The following is a 22,283-nucleotide window of genomic DNA, read 5'->3' on the forward strand; positions in this document are numbered from 1 at the left end:
TGGAATCTCCAATGGAGTCTTGGAAGCCCAGTCCCCCCAACAGACAGAAGATGCATTGCTGGGGAGTCTTGCTCTACAGTGGTCCCCGGGGCTCCTCGGAGGGACCTCCAGGTCTAGGAGTCCCCTGACCATCAGGGGCTGTCCACACTGGCTGGCTCCAGTCCCTCTTGCCTCGCCGGTAGGCCAAAAATGGCCCTCACCCAGGACCTGGTGCGTCTTTGCTCAGTGAATTAAAGATTTGCCGCCACCTTTTCTGAGCCCCTGCAGGTTGGTCCTGCCCAGAGGGGGCTGTGTGGCACGGGGCCTGCTCCCTGGGAGAGCCCCGTTGGAGATTTGTCAGCTTGCTGTATAATGTGGGGACCTCCCGCTTTAGAATGACAACAATGACAACTTTTTTTTAGAACAATTTTTTTAAAAAGATTTTATTTATTTATTTGAGAGAGAGAGATAACAAGTAGGCAGAAAAGCGGCGGGGGTGCGGGGAGGGGTGAGCAGGCCCCCTGCTGAGCAGAAAGCCCAGCGTGGGGCTCCATCCCAGGATCCTGGGGTCATGACCTGAGCCGAAGACAGAGGCTTTAACCCACTGACCCACCCAGACGCCCCTAGAACAAATTTTTTAAAGCCTCATGCTTTTCCTCCTTTCACAAAATGTTTGTTTGATGGAGAGGTTCAATCTTGGTTGCTGAGCCCTTGGTTATCAGTGGGCAGGGGTAAGTAGTGTCCAGGACTGGCCTCCTGGGGGGGGGGGTGCCCGGGAGAAGGGCTGCGCCCACAGAGAGGTGGAAGGGAGAGAACAGAAGCAGGTTGACTTCACCGTCTGGCGGAGCACGGCTCCTCGGTGTTCTAAGGAAAGCTGTAGCAAATGGCTATTTAGATCTATTAGTTGCCAGTCCTGCCTATAATTGCAGCAGGTGGGTGTGAGGCCACTGGCAGCTCCTAAGAGATCTGGCGGCGTCTCCGCCGAAACAAACCGGAGGGATGAATCCTTGGATTTCTCTCGTGGATGAGCCTGGAGAAGTCTCCAGTGTCCCCTGAGAGCATGTGGGGTGCCCAGGATCTGGCCGGACGCTGTGGGAGTCAAGGTGAAGCCAGGTCCCCTGCCCTCCAGACACTTCCAGACAGTTCTGTGACCGTTCCTTGGTGCATATGTGTGAAGAGGGGGTGAAAGTGGGGGGTGGGGTGGGAGTGGAGATAGGGGGTGAGATCTCTCTTCCTCTTCTTACAAGGCCACCTGTCCTACTAGATACCATCTTACCTTAATTACGTCCAAAGCTGTATCTCCAAATAGAGTCACATTGGCTTAGGACTTCAGCATACGAATTTTGGGGAGACCCAGCTCTGGTCCATAGCACCGGTAAACAGAAATATGCATCTGGCAGGGAGTCATAGCCAAATGGAGGAAAGTAGAACAGAGATGAGGGATCCATAGGAATGGTGGGGGCAGCACCTGTGAGAAGGTGACATTTAAGGAGACAAAGGAGGTGTGAATTCCGAGGGAAAAGCAGTGTCCTGTAGAGGGAGTGTGCCTGGTGGGCTTGCGGGGCACAGGGGGGCCAGAATGGCTGAAGCAGTGGGAGCAAAGGGAGAGACTGGGAGATGAGGTCAGAGCCGAGCTGGGGAGGGGTGGCGGTGGTGTGCATTCATTGGTGATTTACTGGTTATTTTTATATTTATATTTACTGGTTATTTTTATATTCAGAGCTTAGGAGAGGTTGTTGAACAGAGGAATACACAGGATATGTTTCCAGCAGCTTCCTCCAGCACTGTTTGAAATCTAGACCTACAGGACCCAGGGCAGAAGCCAGGCTTCAGGCCAGGAGAGATGCTGGAGCCTTGGGCCCGAGGAGGGTTGTGGAAGTGGGAGAAGGTGTCAGAGGCGGGAGTTGAGGGTTAGAGCTGGCCGGCCATGCCTGTGGGTTGAGCGCTGGGAGGAAGGTCTATGCCCAGAGTTTTGGCCGAAGCACCCAACAGGACAGAGTTGCCGTCCCGGGAGCTGGGGAAGGCTGTGGGTAGAACAGTTTGGGGAGGGAGATCAGGAGCTCCGTTTGGAAATGCTCCATTTGAGAACCGCCTAGACATCCGAGTGCAGATGGCAAGCAGACAAGTGAGTCTGGAGCGGCGGGAGAAGGTAGCCCGCAGTCCCCAACTGAGTCTTGACTTTTAAAGTAGCTTTCAGACTTTGCCGAATTCATGAGTGTCACATTTTTCCTTGTTGTTCTCAGGTGCGTTTTCCATACTAATGATTTTGAACACCTCTTCGTGTACCCCTCAGCTTTTTCAGTTTGCTCACCTCTGACTTGCCCGTGGATGTCCTTTGGCCATTTCTTTGGGGACTTCTGTCCTTTCCCTTTCTTCCAAGTGTCCTATTTTGTCCAGACCAGAGGTGTGTTCTCACTCTCTTTTTCTCTTGATCTGGGTACTCTAATTACTTTTTTAAAAAGACATTTTATTTAAACAATTTTATTTATTTATTTGAGAGAGAGAGCTCGAGCAGGGGCAGAGGGAGAGAACCTTAGCCGACTCCGTGCTAGGTGCAGAGCCCCACGTGGGGCTCGACTCCGTGCTAGGTGCAGAGCCCCACCTGGGGCTCGATCTCAGGATCCCGAGACACAACCCAAGCCTAAATCAAGAGTCTCATGCTCAACTAACTGAGCCACCCAGGCACCCCTCTAATTACTTTTAAACATTTTAATTAACTTCTAGCAAATTCAAATATATATATGATCTCTGCATTAAAACGAATAATAAACGCCAGTGAACCGATTCTCCCCACCCCCAGAACTAGAACATCACTAGCCTGGCTCTCTCTGAGCTTCTCCTCTCCCACGCTGCAGAACTTACCACCAGCCAGGTTTGCACTTGTCATTCCTGGATTTTTGTTCTTATTTACCATTTTATTTCTTGGGTATCCCTACAAATAGTTTGGTTATCCTTGGTTTTGAATTTTATAACAAATATGTGTTACCGTCCGTTCGCTGCTGTAGGACGTTTCATCCAGTGGATGGCCCACCACAGTCTGTTTATCTGCTCTGTTCTCAGGCTCGTGGTTGATTCAAGCTACTGTTATTGTAGAGAGTTGGGGTGTCTGCTCTCCTGCCTGTGTCCTGGCCATTGTTTCTTTAGCACACAATTCCTAGGATAGGGTTACCAGGCTCTAGGGTATGCAAATATGCGCAACATTAGCATGGAAATGCAAATACTTCCCCACAGTGCATGCCTGTACCAGTATGCACACTCGCTAGGATGCTTAAAAATTACTGTTGACCTCCCTTCTCTCCCTAGCCAGCACTTAGCCTTGGTCAACCTTCTTTTTTTTTTTTTTCTTTTAAGATTTTATTTATTGGGGCGCCTGGGTGGCTCAGTGGGTTAAAGCCTCTGCCTTCGGCTCAGGTCATGATCTCAGGGTCCTGGGATCGAGCCCCACATCGGGCTCTCTGCTCGGCGGGGAGCCTGCTTCCTCCTCTCTCTCTCTGCCTGCCTCTCTGCCTATTTGTGATCTGTCTGTCAAATAAATAAATAAATAAATAAAATCTTTAAAAAAAAAAGATTTTATTTATTTATTTGATATATATATAGAGAGAGCACAAGTAGGGGGAGCAGCAGGCAGAGGAAGAAGCAGGCTCCCTGCTGAGCAAGGAGCCTGACACAGGACTCTGTCCCAGGACCCCAGGGTCATGACTGAGCCAAAGGCAGACACTTAACCGACTGAGCCACCCGGGCGCCCCAACCTGATTGCATTTTATTATTTCCTGCCCATCCGGCTGTTGTGTTCTTAATGTAATTTGCCTTTTCCTGTTTAATAGTGAGGTTGAGCCATCTTTCCCATATTTATTCATCTTAACAGTTTCCTTTTTTGATGATTATCTCGTCTAAATATTCTTCTTTCGACCATTTTAAACACTGTCTTCTCCCTTTCTGCTGAGTGTCCTGAACTGACCCCAGTGCCCTTTTTTTTTTTTTTGAACAGAAGTCTTTAAGTGTGATATAATCAAATTCATCCATTTTTTTTCCTTTATGGTTTGAACTTTTGAAGTTTTGAGAAATCTTTCCCCACCCTTAGGTTAGCAAGATTCTTTCATATTTTAACTCTATAGCTTACCTTTCATACTTGGGTCTTTAGTTCATCTGGAACCCACTTTTGCACGTGGTGTGGAAAGGGGATCCAGATTTTCGTGCTGAGCCAGTTTTCCTAAAACCACCTACTAAACAATCTGACCATTGCACAAATCTTCTGTGACGTTCCTGCTCTACCTCAGTCTCTTTTTGTGCTTTTGGTGTGTTTGTCTGTTCTTGGACTAACCACACCACTTTTATTACAGTGACTGTGCAAATGTATTAGTATTTAATAGGAAAAATCCCCTCTGTACTCTTCTTTCTAGATTTTTGTGGATTTTTGTTCCTCCATATGCATTTCAGAGTGATTTTATCAAGGTCCTCAAAAAGCCCAACTGGATTTTTAATGGGATTGTGTTGAGTTTGTGGGTTACTTTGGGAAGAGATGACATCTTTATATTATGTAGTCCTCTTTTTTTTTTTAAGATTTTTTTTTTAAATTTAATTGACAGACAGAGATCACAAGTAGGCAGAGAGGCAGGCAGAGAGAGAGAGGAGGAAGCAGGCTCCTCGCTGAGTGGAGAGCCTGATGTGGGGCTCGATCCCAGGATCCTGGGATCATGACCTGAGCTGAAGGCAGAGGCTTCAACCCACTGAGCCACCCAGGCACCCCTATGTGGTCCTATCTTAAATGGAATGTCTCATTTATTCAGATTACCTTGCTATATAGAAGTCCTTTGAGTTTTGGCTAATACTTAAATAGTCTGAGTTTTTATTGCAATCATGAATTTTATATTTTTAATTATATTTTCTAGGTGGTTATTACTGGTGTGGAAAATTGCTATTGATTTTTGTAAATTAATCTTATATCTGGCAACCTTACTAAACTCTCATGTATATTGATTCTTTTGGTCCCTGTTGGGACCAAATATCTACAAGAATGTTAGTTTTATCCTATACTTCCCAATTCCTGTATTCTTTCTTTCTTTCTTGAAATTTCCTTAGAGCATCGGCAGGATATCAATTAGTGGTGCTTGTGGCCAACCTTGGCTTGTCCCAAATCTTAAAGGGAATGTGTCTGAGCCCTTGCCATTCAACCTAATATTTTCTGTAAATAAATACATAACTTGCAAGTATAAGTTACATCAAGTTAAGAAAGTTCCCTTCAATCCTAGTTTGCTTCAAGTTCTTGTTGGATTATAAATAGATGTGGATGTTTATCAAATGCCTTTTCCGTATTAAGGTTTTCGTATGATTTTCCTTCCATATTACAGATAAAACCTTGATCATGGTGTATTTTTTTTTAAGTACAGTTGGATTCAGTTGACTAACATTTTGTTTAAGGTTGTATCTACATTCAAGAGTGAAATGGGCACGTAATTTTCTCTTTCTCTGCTTTTCCAGCTTTACTGAGATATAACTGACGTATAACAGTGGGGCACGAAGTGGCTCAGTTTGTTGAGCGTCCAACTCTTGATTTCAGCTTAGGTCATGATCTCAGGTCCTGAGATAAGCTTCACATCAGGCTCTGTACTGAGCATGCAATCTGCTTACCATTCTCTCCCTCTGTTCCTCCCCTGCTCGTGCACTCTCTCTCTCTCTTTCAAATAAATAAATAAATAAAATCTTAAAAAAAAAAAAACCAACCCCCCCCAAAATTATATAAATGTATGAAATGATTACTATAATAAGGTTAATTAATGCATCCATCATCTCACATAATTACCCTTTTGTTGGGGGTGGTCAGTGAGAGCATTTAAGATCCATTATCTTAGCAACTTTCAAGTATACAACACACAACACAGTATTCCTAGCTATAGTCAACTTGCTGTACATAGACCCCCATGATTTACTCATTTTATAACTGGAAGTTTGTACCCTGTGACCAACATCTCATTTCTCCCACCTCCTGCCCTGGCAGCCACCAGTCTACTCTCTGTGTCTGTAAGTTTGGTTTTTTTTAGATTCCCCACGTAAGTGACATCATACCAGTGAGATCATACCATAACTTTCTATGCCTGACTTATTTCACTTAGCATAATGCCCTCAAGGTCCATCCATGGTGTCACTGTAAATTTCATTCTTGTATGGCCCTTTTATGGTTTAGGAGTCAAGATGACTGTACTGATCACTGGACTAGCAAGATGGTGATCACTGGTCATTCTTTGAAAAGCAGCTTGTGTGGACTGGTGAGGTCAATGTCCCATAGGTGTAAGTTCAGGGGAGAATAGAAGAGGAAGTAAAGACAGTGAGTTAAAGAAGAGGAGAAGAAAGAAATAGCTGGAGGGGAGAGGAGAGTCGAGGAAGGAATAGCAACAGGTTTGGGGTTTTTGTTTTATTTTTTGACCCTTAGGGGTAGAGGATTATGCATCTTCTTTAGTTTATGGGACATTTTTTTTTAATCAGTCTTGACCAGTTTAAACCCCTCTCTTACTTTATTTTTTCCCTTTTATCCCTCCATTTCCTTCTACTCCTATAGGCAATTACTCTAGTTTCTGTTTCATTTGTTTCTAATCTACATACAAAGAGTTCCCCTCTTTCGGTGTCCAGCTCTATGAATTTGGGTAAATGCATAGTAATGTTAGCACCGCCACAGTGAAGGTAGAGAACAATTCCAGCACATGAAAAATTCTTTCCTGCTGCCTTTTCTGTCGACATGTCTCCTGTGTCACAGCACCTTGCAGCTACCGTTGTCTTTCCCTATGATTTCTGCAATTCTGTCTTTTCCAGAATGTCTTAAGTGGAGTCCTCCATTGCATAGTCTGGATTTGTTCACTTAGCTAGCGCATCTGAGGTCCATCCCCGTTGCTGTGTGTATCAATAGTTCGGTCATTTTTACCGCTGACTGGTATTCCGCTGGCTCCCTGTTTGCCCATTCACCGGTTGAAGGACATGCGGGTTATTTCCTACCTTGGGTGATTGTAAATGAAGTTGCTCTAAATATTTGCAGAAACGTTATTGTGTAACTCTAATGGGTTTCATTTCATATGGGTAAATACCCAGGAGTAGGAATTCTGGGTCACATGGTAAGTGTATGTTTATAAGAAATTGCCAAACTGATTTCTAGATGGGCAGTACCATTTTCCTTCCCACCAGCCAAGTGTAATGGTTCCAGTTACTCCAGATCCTCACCAGCCCTTGGTATTGTCAATATTTGTTAGTTAAGTGATTCCGAGAGGTGTGTAGTAGCATTTCCTTGCGGGTTTAGGTTGTATTTCCACAATTGCAGTGGTGGTGAACACATTTTTTATATGCTTATTTGCCACCTGTATGTCCTCTAGGTCAAGGGTCTGACCAAGTTTTTGCCCACTTACTAATTTGAGTTGTTTTCTTACTATTGAGTTTTGAGAGTTCTTCATATATCTGGATATCCTTTGTCAGATATGTGATTTGCAAATATTTCCTTCCGGTCTGTAGTTTACCTTTTTATCTCTCATATCTCTTGCAGAGAGAGAGTTTTAATTGTTATTAAAAAGTACAGTTTACCCAAAAATAAAATAAAAAGTGCAACTTAGCAATTTTTCTTTTATGGATCATGCTTTTGGTGTGTCTAAGAACTGTTTGCTTAAACCCAGCCATAAGTTTCTTCCTGTGTGTGTGTGTGTGTGTGTGTGTGTGTTTTCCTAGAAGTTTTGTATTTTTATGCCTTATGTTTAAATCTGTGCTCCAATATGAGTAAATTTTTGTATAAGATGTAAGGCTCACGCACCATGGATATATACATGGAACATATATATACATGGAACACATATATGTTCCTCATCTGTGGCTCACTTATTGGGTTTCCTAATAACTTTATTGGTTTTTCCTCTATGTTTGTCTATTTTCTCTTTTTGCTGATTTTCACTCTTACTTTTATATTATCTCCTTTCTTCTAATAACTTTGAACTTAATTTGCTTTCTTTCTGGATTCTGAAAAGCTTAGATCTCTAGAAGTTTATATCATTGACTCTATACCTATCTTCCTTTCTAATAAAGTAACTTAAAGCTGTAAATTTCCCTCTAAATGTAGCTTTGCCTGCAACCAGAAAATTTTGGTATGCTGTGGTTTTATTATCATTCAATGCAAAATATTTCAAGACTGTCCTTGTGACTTTCCTTCTCTGACTTATGGGTATGGTAGAAGTATGTGTTTTATTTCCAAGCATTTGGGATTTTTTTTACCTATCTTGTTTTTTGAGATTTTGATACCATTGTGGTCAGAGTTTTGCTCTATAGTCCAAAATCTGATACATGTTGGGAACCACAAAACGTGTATTCTATAGTTGTTGGGGGTAGGGGTCTATAAATATTAATTTGATCAAATTGGTTGATAGTGTTTTTCAAATCTTTTGTTTCTTTACTTGTACCATTTACTGAGAAAGCATGTTAAGATCTTCAACTGTAACTGTGGTTTATCTGTTTCTCCCTTTAGTTTTGAATTTTTTTTGCTTCAGTTGTTTTAAAGTTGTCATTAGGTATATGTATATGTTTCATATTGCTCTGTCTTCTTGATGATTTAATCCTTATAGCATTATAAAATATTCCTCTTTGTCTCTAGTCATAACCTTTGTCTTGAGGTCTCCTTTTTCTACTAGTAATATAGTCATACCAGGTTTCTTATCTATTCTACTCTTCTAATTTACATCTGCACGCACATTTTACATTAAATCTGTGATTTAAGGGTATCCTTTTGTAAGTAGCCTATAGTTGGGTCTTTTGCTTTTTCATCCACTCTGGAATGTCTGCCTCTTAGTTGAAGTAGGCAACTGATTTTTAACCTCCATTTATGATGCTATGTGTCCCTTTAATCCACTGCACAGTTCTCCCTGGCGTGCACCCTCCATGTTGTGCCCCCCCATCCTGCCTGTGATGCACGCCTGAGATGCCTCCAACTCCCCCATCAAAAACACTATTGCTGGGGCACCTGGGTGGCTCAGTGGGTTAAAGCCTCTGCCTTCAGCTCAGGTCATGATCCTGGGGTCCTGGGATCGAACCCCGCATCGGGGGGGTCTCTGCTCAGCAGGGAGCCTGCTTCCTCCCCTCTCTCTGCCTGCCTCTCTGCCTACTTGTGATCTCTGTCTGTCAAATAAATAAAATCTTTAAAAAAAAACACACTATTGCTATGAACATCCTTGTACAGTCCCCTTAGCTGGCTGAGATTCTGTCTGAGATGTTTACCCAGAGTAGAGTGGCTGGCTTGCAAGGTTTGCCTATACTTCATTTGATGAAGGATTGCCAGATTTAACAGTATGTCCTCATGGTGGTGGGAATGACCCAGATGGGAGAGCAAAAAGAAGATGAGGAAAACGGAAAGAGTGGGAAGGCTTGCTGCAGTCCCATGCTGGAGACAGTGGGGTTGGGACCCACTATGCAGGTGGAGGGGTTTGCCTTGGCCAGGAACCGGGACAGTTCATTCCCAGAGAAAGAAGGAAAGCAGGTGATATTTGGGCCAATAAAGGTAGATGGGTAGTCATGGGGTGGGAGCTTGGAGAAGTTTTCTTCCGGGGCTTCTGTTTTCTCAGTGATGTAGGAAGCAACCTGAGAAGGGATGGGGAAGGAGGCACTGGGAATTTAAAGAGAAGAAAGGTATGAAAGCGCTGTCTTGGAGATCAGGAACATGCGTGGACCAAGGCAATGGAGCCTGATTGCCAGACCCTTTGCAGGGCACGTGGCCCTGAGCAAGAGCCAGCAGGACTCGTGGGAGAGGCCCGGGTGCTGGGCAGCCCAGCACAGGGCTCAGTGTGTTCTGGTGAGCAGCGCTGCCCCCTTGGTGCTGCACTTGCCTCTGTGGGCACGGGGTGGTTGGTGCAGGGCAGCTCATAGCCCTTCCTGTGCAGTGGGAGCCAGCAAGCAGCCATGAGATAATCACACAGTCACTGTTGTGCGGGATGCCAGGGGAGGCTAGGGGTGGTGGCAGCGCAGTGGGGATCGTGGTGCCCATTTCAGTGGGAAGTTCTGTAATTACGTGAGCCTGCTGTTCAGCAAAGCTCTCAGTGCTGTTTTGTCGATAGCTCGATTTTGTGTTGTAGAAGTGATGCACGCTGTACCAAAAGAAATGAGAAAAATGTAAAAAAAAAAAAAAATCACAAATAAGAAAGTAAAGATTACCTGAAATTGACTTCCTCCCTCCCTGCAAAGATAACCGTGGTTAATTAACATTTAGATGTGTTATTATTAAAGGAAAGGTCTTGTCTTGTCCCTGCCCTATGGGCCCTTGAGGTCTGACCTCCTATGCAAATGTGACTGACACCCTCACACCAAATGCAGCCAAGCAGCAGCATGTTAGGCTGGTTGGGCCAAGAGCAGTGACCGCCCATTCCTGGGGGTAATCAGGGAGGGCAGCGTGGAGGAGGTGGTCCAGGAATTGGATCTCGAAGGCTGAGGTCCATTGAGCTTCTCTTGCTGTCTTTTTTTCTCCCACCTCCCTTTGTCCAGTGGCTCTCTAGGATAAGACCAGCTCCCAGCCCCCATCCCACATGTGGCTGAGAGGGTAAGACACTCTAGATGAGGCAAGTGGAAGGGGCCTACTCTGCATGAGGAGCAAAGCAGCAGAGCAGCCATAAGGCACAACTCCTCTGAGTGTGTGTCATTCCATCATAGCCACTCCATTTGTGCAGTGCACAGCCTGTGGGGACGTACATGGTAGTCATGTAAGGAGAACCCTCCACCCCTACTTTAGCACATGGCCTAGTTCCCACACTGGAGCAAGAGGAGGAGCAGGGGCACTTGTTCCACCCTCCCTCGGTCTGTGTCCCCTTCCAGATAGCAGCGACAGTGAGCTGGAGCTGTCCACAGTGCGCCACCAGCCGGAGGGATTGGACCAGCTGCAGGCCCAGACCAAGTTCACCAAGAAGGAGCTGCAGTCCCTCTACAGGGGCTTCAAGAACGTGAGTGCTACCCATCCCTCCGGGACAGGCCCTGACCCACCTAGTCCTCCTGTCCCAGGCTCCAGGAAGGAGGGATCCTGACCCAAGGAGACCTTCTAGAAACTTATCCATGGCTCAGCAAATATCCCAGGGGCCCTTATGGGTCTTGTGTTTTGTGGGAGAGCTGTCTGGGGTTGGTCCGGTCTCCAAATCAGTATTCTGAAGGCACCATCCTCTTTTCTGTGTGTTCCCAATGCTGACACAGGGGAGGAGCGTACAGTGAAACTTACCACTTACTGCTCCTGCACTACCCTGCCCCACGGCCAGACCTTCCCCAGCTCAGGGGCTTAGAAGCACCCAGCAGTATCTCAGGCAGCAGTATCCCCGGAGGGAGGGGAGAAGCCTGGCCCTGTGGAGTCTGGTGTGGGGCTGGGGGTGGCTGAGGTCACTAAAGGGTGACTTCCTGCTGCAGGAATGTCCCACAGGCCTGGTGGATGAAGATACCTTCAAACTCATTTACTCCCAGTTCTTCCCTCAAGGAGGTGAGTCTGAGGCCAGGCCCCCTGGCTCTTCCCCAAATCCCCACATCCCCCCTGTGGCAGCTCTATAAACAGTGGCTGTCACTTTTACGGGGAGGGTATCCTTGCTTCCACCCTTTGCCTGCCGGAGGCCTGGTGCTGCCTCTGTCCTGGTGGAAGGGTGGGGAACTCCAGCTCTGGAGGCCGCTGGAACCCCCAGCAGGGCTGCCTGGGGTGGGAGCCTCGACACACCCCAGCGCTCACCCTTGCTCTCCCCAGATGCCACCACTTACGCACACTTCCTCTTCAATGCCTTCGACGCTGATGGGAATGGGGCCATCCGCTTTGAGGTAGGTCCCCGACGACCTCCCACATCCCTGCCCCTGCAGCCCTCCGGGGTGGATCTCCCTGCCCTGAGGCCTCTCTCAGGCCTTCCAGTGGCCAGGCACGATCCTGGGTGTGAATGGTCCCCTATGTCCTTCAGAGAAGGAGCAGACTGTGCTGGGCTGGCCCTGGGCCTAACTGTGAAGCTAGGGCAATGGGATGTGGCCGTCTGACCCCCGCCCCCATTCTCACTCAGCCTTTTCTTCCATTCTCTCCCACCAAGCCAAGAGACCTGCAAAGGCACACTGAGGCCATAGGAACCTAGTGTGAAATTGCATTTGAAAAGGGGGCACACACTCAAGGGTCTGTGCTTCTGGCAGGATTTCAGGCCCCCAGCTCCAGAATTTAGCCCTTTGTCCCGAGGCAGGTGAGGCAGCCTGAGTGGGCGCTGTGAGTGAGGCGTGGTGTGCCCGCCTCCAACACCTGCCCCCCCCCCCCATCCAGGGCCTTGCCTGGGCTCTGCAGGGCCCGCGAGCCGGCTGGCCCCGCTGTGGGCTCCACCTCGGCTGGCCACATGGGACCACTTGAGAGAGGCCCCGTCTGTGGAGCCCAGGCCCCTAAAAATAGCCGCAGGCGAAAAGCTGAAACCTCTTTGGAGAGGAGAACCTTGCTGAGAGCCCGGCCTGATCGATAACCACCCTGCTCGGCTTCCAGGGCCAAGGGCAGCTGACAGGAAAGCAGAGGAGGGAGCCCCTGGATGCACCGGGGTGTAATAATAACCTGTCGGTAATGCTGCTGGGTTGATTTTTGTGCCGAGGCCAGCCTGCACACCGACGGCGTGGGGGAGGGGGGGCGGCAAGGCCACAGGCTTGTCCTGTGACCGCAGGAGCCCCGCCCGCCCCCGGGCTGCGGGCTCAGGGCTAGCGCCTGTGTGAGTCCAGTGTCGTCATCTGTCCTGTCTTCAGTGATACCCGCACGTGGCAAAAACCCAAGCACCGCAAAGGTTGACAGGAAAAACTGATTGTCCTGCCCTGTGACCAGGCTCTTGTGTATCCTTGAGGGGGCAGCTAAGATTTCCAGAACTGAAGGGTGGGGAGGACTCGTGTGATGGACCCAACCAGAGCTCTGTGAGAGAGTTTTCCTTGTTCAGAAATCAGCTGACAGCTCGCCAGGGTCCTGGTGCGCGGTGGGTGTCAGGAAGGTCTCAGTCACCCCCCCTGTTGTCTTTGCTCTCCTCCCCTGAGGGAGGGGTCTGGTGGGCCCTTTCAGGCAGTAGGCGGTGGGTCTTTGTGGGGTGTGCTGTCAGTGGCTGAGTTGGGGGCACTGGTGCCAAAGGCCCTCTGCCAGGCGCCTTCTTAGAAGGTCAGGCATCTCCGGCATCATCCGGGGCCTTCCAGGGGCTTTCGTGGGCTTCTTTGCCGTGAGGTCAGCTCCTCTGGTTCCCTAATGTGTATATTTATCTTGAGGACCATCTTGATTTCAGCATTCTGCTCTAGGAAAGCCTTTTCAGAAAGAGAGGAGGGGATGTGTGTCCTTGGGGATCTTCCAGTCGGCAGGGCCCAATCTTGGGTGCCCCACGGGTTGGGGTCCCCATGGCAGGAAGGACTCTGAGGAGTGGGGGTGGCTCTTGGCTCACCTGAGTCTGTGCCCCTTGTGCCCTTGTGCCCCTAAAACAGAAAGTCAGGTCTGCTTCTGGATATTTATAATGATCCCAGTCCTTGTTGTATATTCTTGAGAGACAAAACACATATTAATTAAAGTGTATCGATGTGGTAAAATATCGTAACTTCCCTACCCTCACCGAAAAGAGCACCAGAAAACAGAACAGCACCCAAGCCAGCCTCATCTTTGCCAAGCAGGAGCAGCGGTCCCACGTCCCCCCCAGGGTCGGCCTGCTGCGGGGTTCCTCTTGGGTCTTCTGGGATCTGCCCACAGGAGGGAGCCTGTCTTGGCCTCCCCAGCTCAGGCCCAGGCCATGTGCCTGCAGATCGATGCACCCTCCATGCCATCCAGGGCCTTTCTCATTCAACCCACTCGTCTCGCCAGGACGCTGCTGCTCTTTCGGAGTTGGGGCTGGTTGTGTGTCTGGAGGAAGGGGCGGCCGCCTCTCCCTGAGCTCCCTCTGCAGGAACCCCCTCCCTGTGTCGTTCATTGGCCAAACCCCACGCGGGGGCAGTAACTAGAGAGAACGTGCAGGCCGTAATCACACCCTCTGCCCCCCTGCTCTGGCTGAGCTCCTGCTCTGTACTCTCGCGGAGACCCCTCGTGTGCACTCGGGGGCTTCTCGGTGTGGGAGCGGAGGCCTGTATCACCGTGCCATGGCTCCCTGGGCTCTGCCTCAGGGACACGACAGCAGAGCAACGGCTGTGGAGGCGAGAGACTTCATTTGCCTTGGGGTCAGGGGGTTACAGCTCGTGACAGTCCCACATGAAACTGTGCTGTGCGGGGCTGGAAGTTTAGGTCTACCAAGTCCTCCGACGTTTGCTGGCAGGACATGGGGTACTCTGTGAGTTTTGGAGGAAAGTCCAAGTGGCCTCGCAAGGGACACTCCCACTCGTCTCTGGCTTAGTACCATCACCACTGATCTACTTGCACACTTAAGGACACGGAATGGAGACATTCCTCAGATGGTTGTGGCTGACTCTGAGGGCTGTGAGGCGGCAGGCAGGCCTGGGTCTGTGAAGACAAGCTGGCAGCATTAGGGGGGAGGAGTAGTGGTACTGGCAACCCCCCACACACCGTGGCTCACATGAGAAGGGAGGCCCTACGTGGGTCTCACCATTCCCTGCATCCTCAAAATGGGACTCCACACCTTTGCGTCCCATTGGGGAAGCCTGTCAGATCCCAGAGACGTGATTTTGGGGACGTGGTACCTCTTCATTAACTCATGCAAGAGCTTCAGTGATGATTCCCCAAACTTAGGCAGGTAGGAACCATCACCTGATTCTCCTTGAACATTTTCTTCACTGACACACGCACGGTGGACTTTACGAGCCCAGTAGAGTGACAGGGTGTGCTTTGAAAGAGCAGCCGTGAGGCGCCCACCCACACACCCAAGGAGGCCGCCACCTTCCACTGTAGCCCATTGCCACCGTTTGCCTCTGTGTCCCCGGTAGCACCTGTGTCCCCAGTGTCTGTCCAGTTCTAGACTACTGGCCCTCCACTGTGGGGGGCAAGGAGCTGGGTCTCCCACGGGCACACATACCTTTCCCATATCCCCTGGCTTTCCAGAATGGTAGGATTCAGGTGAGACAAGAACTGTGGTTTGCTCTGATGGCGTGAACTGATTACGTTTTCCTTCCCTGCACACATTCTTACTTTGCTGCCAGTTAACAGTGGTCCTGTTTGTTGAGTTGCCCGGGGCCTGTGATCTCATCATTAATTCAACCTCAGGCCTTTCCCCAGTCATCCGGATGGGCACCTCCCTGGGGACGCTGCCCAGCCTCTTTCCTCCTGGGGTTGGGTCCCCTGGTTCCAGAATTCCTCATCTTCCTCTTCCTTGCTTTATTCTCCCTTTTCAGGGGTACAGCTCTGAGCAGCTTCCTATGAAAGAGTAACATGGGAGGTAACTTTTGAGGCTTTAGATGTCTGGAAGCATCTTCATTGCATTCCAAAGCCGCAGTGGGAAGTTGCCCTCCCTCCCCATGGCGGTGGCCACACTTCGACGGCTTCTTACCAGGGGCAAAGCGTGCCGAATCCTAACCCTGTGTACGGGACCTGATTTTGTTTGTTCTGTTTGGTTGTGTTTTTCTCTCTGGAAGCTTGTAGGACCCTCTTTTTGCAGCCGGTGCCTGCAGGCCACATGGTGGGGCTTTCCCGGTGGGCCATTTCTGTGCACTATGCTTGGCCTCGGCAGGACCAGGACGCTCCCAGCCTTCCATCCTGGGAAGTCCTTCCTTGCTTCTCTGGCCTGCTTTCCTCCATCTCCTCCGACTCTCCCAGGAATTCCTGGTGCACGAGTGGTGGTTCCTCTGGAGTGGACCTCTCATTGCCCTCTTTTCTTTTTTCCAGATTTTTCCTTTTCATGTAACTTTATGGAAGGTTCCACGTGCTCTTCCAAACTTCTTCTGAGTCTGTCATTTTGTTTTCTTATTTTTAATTCCCAAGAGCTCCTTCTTCTTCTCAATTACTCCCCTTTTGTAGCATCCTATTCTTATTTTGGGGGGGTGACAGACGTCTAATCTCTACTTCTAGTCATTTTTCTTAAGTTTTTTTTCCTCCTGGAATAAGTTTTGTTTCTTCCAGGTTGCTTTCCTGTTTCCCTTAGCCTTTCCCAGGTATAGGCCTCCTCAGATCCAGAAAATCTGATGTTCGAGGGGCAGCCCAACCCCTTAGTGCACAGCCCGGCCCCCTGCAGTTTGTCTGTCATCCTCCACTGTTCCAGGACAGCCCAGCTCTGCTCCCTTCTTTCAGAAGAATCTGGGAGGGCCCCATGGGGCAGGACGGCTCACCTTGCAAGCCTTCCAGGAACTGGAAGAAAGGGCTTGCTTTCCACCAACTGTGAGAGCAGTTGGAGTTTTCCCACAAAAGCCGCTGGAACATTCGTGAAACAGTATAATAAATTATCTGCACACCTCAGAAATGATTGTCCCACACGGGCATGCTGTGACCCCAGAGCTGAGCTCTGTTAGTTTAGCTTTTAAGCTGTAAGTTCTCCAGCACCTTGACCTGCAGATCCTTGGTGAACTAAAAGTAGAGCACCCCCTTTATTTTTTTTAAAGATTTTATGGACACCCCCTTTATTAAAAGAGCACCGTGGGACTTCTCTGCCTGTACTCATGCATTAAATGGGTCTAAGACACCACGTATTTGAATATCTGTACTTGAGAAGATCAGGACCAGCCACCATGCCATCCCCACCACACACACGCTTGTGCACAAATACTCATGCGTGCACACGCGCACCCTCACACACACACATGCACACTCACACACTTGTGCAAACACACTCACGCAAACGCATGTGCGTGCGCATTCACACATGCATGCATGCGAGCACACACACTCACACAAACACGCATGCGCGCACACACTCATGCATACACTCATACTGTGTTGACCTAACAGACACCTGCCTGTGCTGTAAGGAAGGCTCCTCACCTGGGGGGGGGTGGTGTGAGGCCACACAGCAAAGTGGAAATGAAGTCTGGGCATTGGGCTGTCACTCTGCACCCTCCCTTCCCTCCGTAGGACTTTGTGGTTGGCCTCTCCATCCTCCTGCGAGGAACAGTCCACGAGAAGCTCAAGTGGGCCTTTAACCTCTACGACATCAACAAGGATGGCTACATCACCAAAGAGGTACAGGGCGGTGGGGGGCCCCTCTCCCTTGCTGCTGGCACCACACTCCCAGTCTCTCTCCGCCACTCCCTGCTGCCCTGTTGGCCCTGTCTCCCTTTCCTGTTCAGAGACGTGGCTCTCAGCCCCGCCCTGGTGGGGATAGCAGCCAGGGGATTCTCCTCCTCTCCAGGCTCTTGGTCCTGGATGCCTGGGTGCAGGGGGCATGGGGCTTGTTCTGTGCCCTTCCCCACGCAGCTCGGTCTAGTTCGACAAAGAGTCTAAGTTCATTCTTTCCTCACAGGGAGGTCCTGAGGGAGACACAAGTGGAGAAGCTGGGGACAGAGGGTAGAAGGAGCTGGTCTTGGCTCCCCCCAGTCAGGGAGGCAGTGTGGTTCTTTCAGGCAGGTGGCGGTCTTCGCCATACTGGCGTATAGTCTGGTTTTGTTCAGCCCAAACATTTTCTTGTATATGAAAGAGTCGCTACAGTTTCAGATTTTGGAGATGGTGCATTAAAATCCAGCTCCAGCTTCTAGACAGTCAGAGGCTTGCGCTGGGTACACTAGATGGGGGTGAGCCCGTCTCCGTCCAGCTGGGGCTCCCCTCCTGCTCCCTCCCTCCTCAGAGGCATCCTCTCCCCTTGGGCCCTGGGGATCCTCGCAGCCGGGCTCATGCCAGCCGCCCCGGCCCCCCTCCAGGAGATGCTGGCCATTATGAAGTCCATCTATGACATGATGGGCCGCCACACGTACCCTGTCCTGCGGGAGGACGCGCCCCTGGAGCATGTGGAGAGGTTCTTCCAGGTGAGAACTCTAGCCCCGGACCCTGAGAAGAAGGGCGGATGGGGGAGGGACGGGCTCCTCCTCTTAGGACAACCCTGGGCAGGCCACTCCCCCTCTCTGAGCCCACCTCCCCCCACGAGGAGGTTAACCTTGCATCCCCCACCGGGCTTGTCAGGATCCTTGGGAACAAATAAAAACATCACCTCTACTCCCCAACCCACCGAGCCTCCTCTTGGGGCACGCCAGGGCCTGTGGATTCCGGGGCAGTTGACACCCCAGGCCACTGTTCTGGTGCCTTCCAAGAGCTCTCCCAGCCCCTCCAGAAAAACCATGCAGGAGGAGTGGGGTTGGGGTGACCTTGCTCCGTGTCCATGGGGACGAAAGGGGCTGAAGTTTCCACCTCCCATTTGCTGGCGGCCCGTGCTGTGCTCTTGTCCGGCCTGGCTGCCTGCCAGGGAGGTGAGGGGGTCAGAAGGGTGTGGGGATGCACTGCGGGAAGGGTAAGCCCGAGAAGGCTGCTGGGAAGTGGCTGGGTGTGGGGAACAGGCCGGGGAGGTGCCGGAGAGGTCAGCTATGCCACGGAGGTAGCCAGGGAGGGCCCTTCATGTGGCCCAGATCCAACATAGAAGACAGAGGGGACAGGTTGGGATGGAGGGGACCCACAGACTAACTGAGGCCATGGCTTGGGTTACAGAAAATGGACCGGAATCAGGACGGGGTAGTGACCATTGATGAGTTCTTGGAGACCTGTCAGAAGGTAGGTGGCATCAGGGGTCGAGGACACCCAGGGTCCTGCCCCTGCCGGCCCGAGCCCCTCCCGACCTCTAGACTTCATGTTGACACTTTGGTCTGAGCCCATCCCTTGGCCACCCGCTCCTGCCAGCCCACAGCCCACGGACTCACCATCCCTCAGACTGCGCTGTAGGGCCTCACATCAGAGGGGCAGACGCAGGCCATCAGGAGGACGGTTGGGCCCCTGGGCCTGCAGCACGGGGTCACGCTGTAAGAAAGGCGCGGGGAGCCTCCCCTGGCCTTGCTGTTGACCTTCCTCTTCAGAGCACCCTTGGGGGCCATGACGTGTGCCTCCCCTGTCTCACTCCCAGAGCGGCCTCTCAGGCGCCTCTGGCCTCCCCCTGAGTGCAGCCAAGGAAGTCTGTCTGTCCGCAGGTCAGCAGCCCCCGGAGGTGCTTGTAGTCGGGCTCCAGGGCAGAAGAGAGGCTGGGCCCAACCAGCTGCCCCTGCCCCCAGGGAGACAGACAGAGCGGTCACTGCGGGCTTCCGAGTCCCTGGAAGGAATCCGCTCGGGGTAGGATCAGTGTGGACATGGCCCGCGCCGCCCACCCGGGGTCTGACCGGGCCCCTCCTCCTCCTCTCTCCACACAGGATGAGAACATCATGAGCTCCATGCAGCTGTTTGAGAACGTCATCTAGGCCGTGGCGGGGGGAGGGGTCCTTGAGTGGCCAGTGCCACCTCTGCCCCCAAAGAAATCTCAGTCCTGCCGGGAGCAGCTTCCATGAGAAACTTTTTTTCTAATATATTTGCAAAAAGTGAACCGTCTGCTCTAGACACACACACATAGAGCCTATTCCTCTGGGCTGGGAGAGGGGTGCAGAGGTCAGGGAGGGGCTGAGTCTGGCTGGCTGGGAGCCGGATCCAGGTGATAAGAGCCGTACCACCTGGGTCCAGCCCCTGTCCAGGCCAGTGCAGTGGGGCTGCCCCCGGAGTGGGCACTGAGCGAGCCATGTCTGCAGGCTGCTGGCTGCGAGGTACTGTCTGGAAAGTGCTCAAGGTCCCCTACAGAAGAGGGTCCAGTCTCCAAAAGGCCCCTCTGTTGTGAGTCTCCTCTCCCCTCCCTCCCATCACCCTTCTTTCCCACCCCACACGGGCCAGGTTGTGGGGGCTACGCTGGCCTTCTTGTCCCCCAGCCACTCCCCTGCCCACCGACTACACTCCCAGAATGCTTGTCACCGCAGGACACTTGCCGGACAGTAGGGTCAAGAGAGTTGGGACAGGGAAAGAGGTAGGAATGGAGACGGCCTGCTGTTTCCTGGAAACACTTCCCTGGGGTCCCAGGATGCCTGTCACTCCACTGGCAAGCTCCAGTGGTAAGAGGCCACTGGACTGTCTTATCTCCATCCTGGGAAGGGGGCCTCTCAAGCTCAGGGATTAGGTTTCTTGGTGGAGAATCTTAGGGGAACTGTCTGCTAAGTCCACTGCAATGGAGGAAGCCTTCCCTTGCCCCAGTCCGAGCCCAGTGGGAATGAAGTGGGTGGGGTTACCCATCCCCCTCTGGCACTAGAGTGTTCAACCCCAAGGTCATAAACAGGTCCTAAGAAGAGGTCACAAGGATCAGGGACTGGCAGTCAAGGAGCACAGGTGGCAGAGCAGGCCTGAGAAGGGGCTTCTCCCTCCTTTCTTGTCTGTTCCTGTGTCCCTTGGCCCCCAGCTTGGATGAGCCCCCCACTACCACTTCCTGGTTAGGGTCCTAATGCAATGTGGCCAGCCCTCTCTACACAGGCTCCTCCAAGCCCATACAGAAAGCACAAGCACCCAGAGCCGCTCAGGCTGCAGCCCACAGAGGGAGCCAAGGACACTCTGGTTTTCCAAGATCAGGCTCTCCTGGTGGGCTGAGGCCAGGGTCACGGTGGCCCCAATCAGGTAGCTCTGGAGAAGAAGCATGGGGGTCCATTCTGTGCCTCAGAGCCCTGCGGCCTCAAAGCCCATCCCCAGTCCAGCCCGGCTCACCAACATTCAAAAGCACAAATCGTAGGGACTGTCCTTGTCTGCGTTCTTCTCTGGGGATGGAGGCTCCTGTCAGCCTGAAGGCAGAGCCAAGAGTGAGGGCTGAGGGGCCTGAGGCCGAGTGGGAGGTCAACAGAAACTTCCAGGAAAGAGAGAGGCTGCTCGCCTCCACCCAGGCCTCCCCAAGGAGGAACCCAGCCCTTTCTGAGGAACATTCCCATACAATACATTCCACCGGCTGCCACCCTCTCTCTGCTCAGGCCTGGCCCAGGGGTGTGAGCAGGACCCTCAAAGGAAAGTGGAATGGTGGACGCCATGGAGATTGGCCTGGTCTGGTCACGGGGACCCCTTGGCACCTACACACACAGATGGTCCTCTCCCTCGGAGTTGTACTGACACCCCATCTCCAGTCTGACTGGAATGGGGGGTCTTCCTTCCCTCCTCCAGGAGGGCATCAGCTTTCCCTGGCTCAGGGATCTTCTCCCCCTCCACCCACCTCCAGCCCTCCCAGCTGGCATAGCTGTGCTTCTAAGGGGCCCAGGCCATAGGAGAGGGTCACCACCATGCCCCTGCCCCTCTTGGCCTGGGGCCAGACTGGCTGTACGTCCCAGCAGGAGGGGTCTGTCTCCCACGCTGGGATGCGGACTAGCCGCATGTCTGCATGGCAGAAGCGTCTCCCTGGGGTATAGCCTGGGAGGGTGGTTCCTGTTCTCAGCATCCACCAATATTCAGTCCTGTATATTTTAATAAAATAAACTTGGCAAAGAAGAGGGACTCTTGTTGGCTTTATCCCAACTCTGGATTTCAGTCCAGCCCCTCCCATCCCTGCTGCTAATTAGCCATGGCTGTTGCCCAGGGTCGTGCTGGTAAATGTTTGACATTCCCTGAAGTGTAGCACTTGCCAGTGTCCACGCTCGCTGGCTCGCCAGCTTTCAGGCTCCCGCTGTGCCGGCACTTAGGGCAGAGCCGGGCAGGGAGGCCCACTGTTGGGAAGCCTGTACAAGAAGCTCCAGCCCCCCAGAACCTCTGCAGAACCCGTGGGACGGGCTGCCTTCTTGAGGTGCCATTTGTATTCCTTCCCAGACCCTTTTTCTTTTCCAGTTCCAAGAAGTCATTTCTGCCATGTCGCCTTGACTGGAGGGTGCAGGTCACAGAGCAGAAGCAGAATCTGCCTGAAGATAGCTTCCTCTCCTGGCTTTATTTTCAAAAGAGTAAACTCAGTGAGAATGATGCCAGGGGAGGGGTAAGAAATGAAAACCTGGCATGGAGGAGTAGAAGGCTTTCCCCAACTCAAGGATGGGGAGGAGGGAGGTTCTCGGGGATCTGCAGTGCTTTAAGGACCAGCCCCCGTGCTATGTGACATCACCTCCACAGTGAACACAGACCCAAGCCTCCATGAGTCACCAGGTTTGGCTGATGGGCATCTCAGCAGTAGTTGGGAGGACAGGTGACAGGAACCCACTTCTACCACCACACACACCAAAAGGCCCCAGGGCCTTGGCGCAATCCAGGTAAGGAAGCCCTGACCTTGCTGTCTAGGATGGGATATCCTGCATTTGCCATGGGCTGACCACCATGGTGAGCATGTTCACTCCGGTCACAGCCTAAAGGGACGCTGGGTTAAAAGATCTTAGGACCTCCCAGTCATTGAAGAATGGAGCCAAGCAGGTGGCTTGAGGCTGGGTGTAAGCACTGACTCACTTCATGATGGTCCACTGAGCTAAGAGTGGGGAAGGCCCAG

General features: G+C 51.4%; 1 protein-coding gene across 2 annotated transcripts in view; it reads left to right on the forward strand.

The window, feature by feature from the left end:
• The window catches only part of KCNIP3 (potassium voltage-gated channel interacting protein 3), a gene marked incomplete at its 5' end in the record, with an annotated part of 78,128 nt that extends 58,724 nt beyond the window's left edge, over positions 1-19,404 (forward strand). For both annotated transcript variants that reach the window (XM_080812678.1, XM_080812679.1), the window contains 7 exons: positions 10,798-10,922; positions 11,374-11,443; positions 11,699-11,769; positions 16,934-17,041; positions 17,716-17,820; positions 18,494-18,556; positions 19,183-19,404. In XM_080812678.1, coding sequence (XP_080668804.1) covers positions 10,798-10,922; positions 11,374-11,443; positions 11,699-11,769; positions 16,934-17,041; positions 17,716-17,820; positions 18,494-18,556; positions 19,183-19,230 — 590 coding nt within the window. In that variant the 3' untranslated portion in view covers positions 19,231-19,404. The remainder of the gene's footprint in view (positions 1-10,797; positions 10,923-11,373; positions 11,444-11,698; positions 11,770-16,933; positions 17,042-17,715; positions 17,821-18,493; positions 18,557-19,182) is intronic.
• Positions 19,405-22,283: the final 2,879 nt, after the last annotated feature.

This window comes from Martes martes (assembly GCF_963455335.1).
Source record: "Martes martes genome assembly, chromosome: 9".
Classification (NCBI taxonomy): Eukaryota; Metazoa; Chordata; class Mammalia; order Carnivora; family Mustelidae; genus Martes; species Martes martes.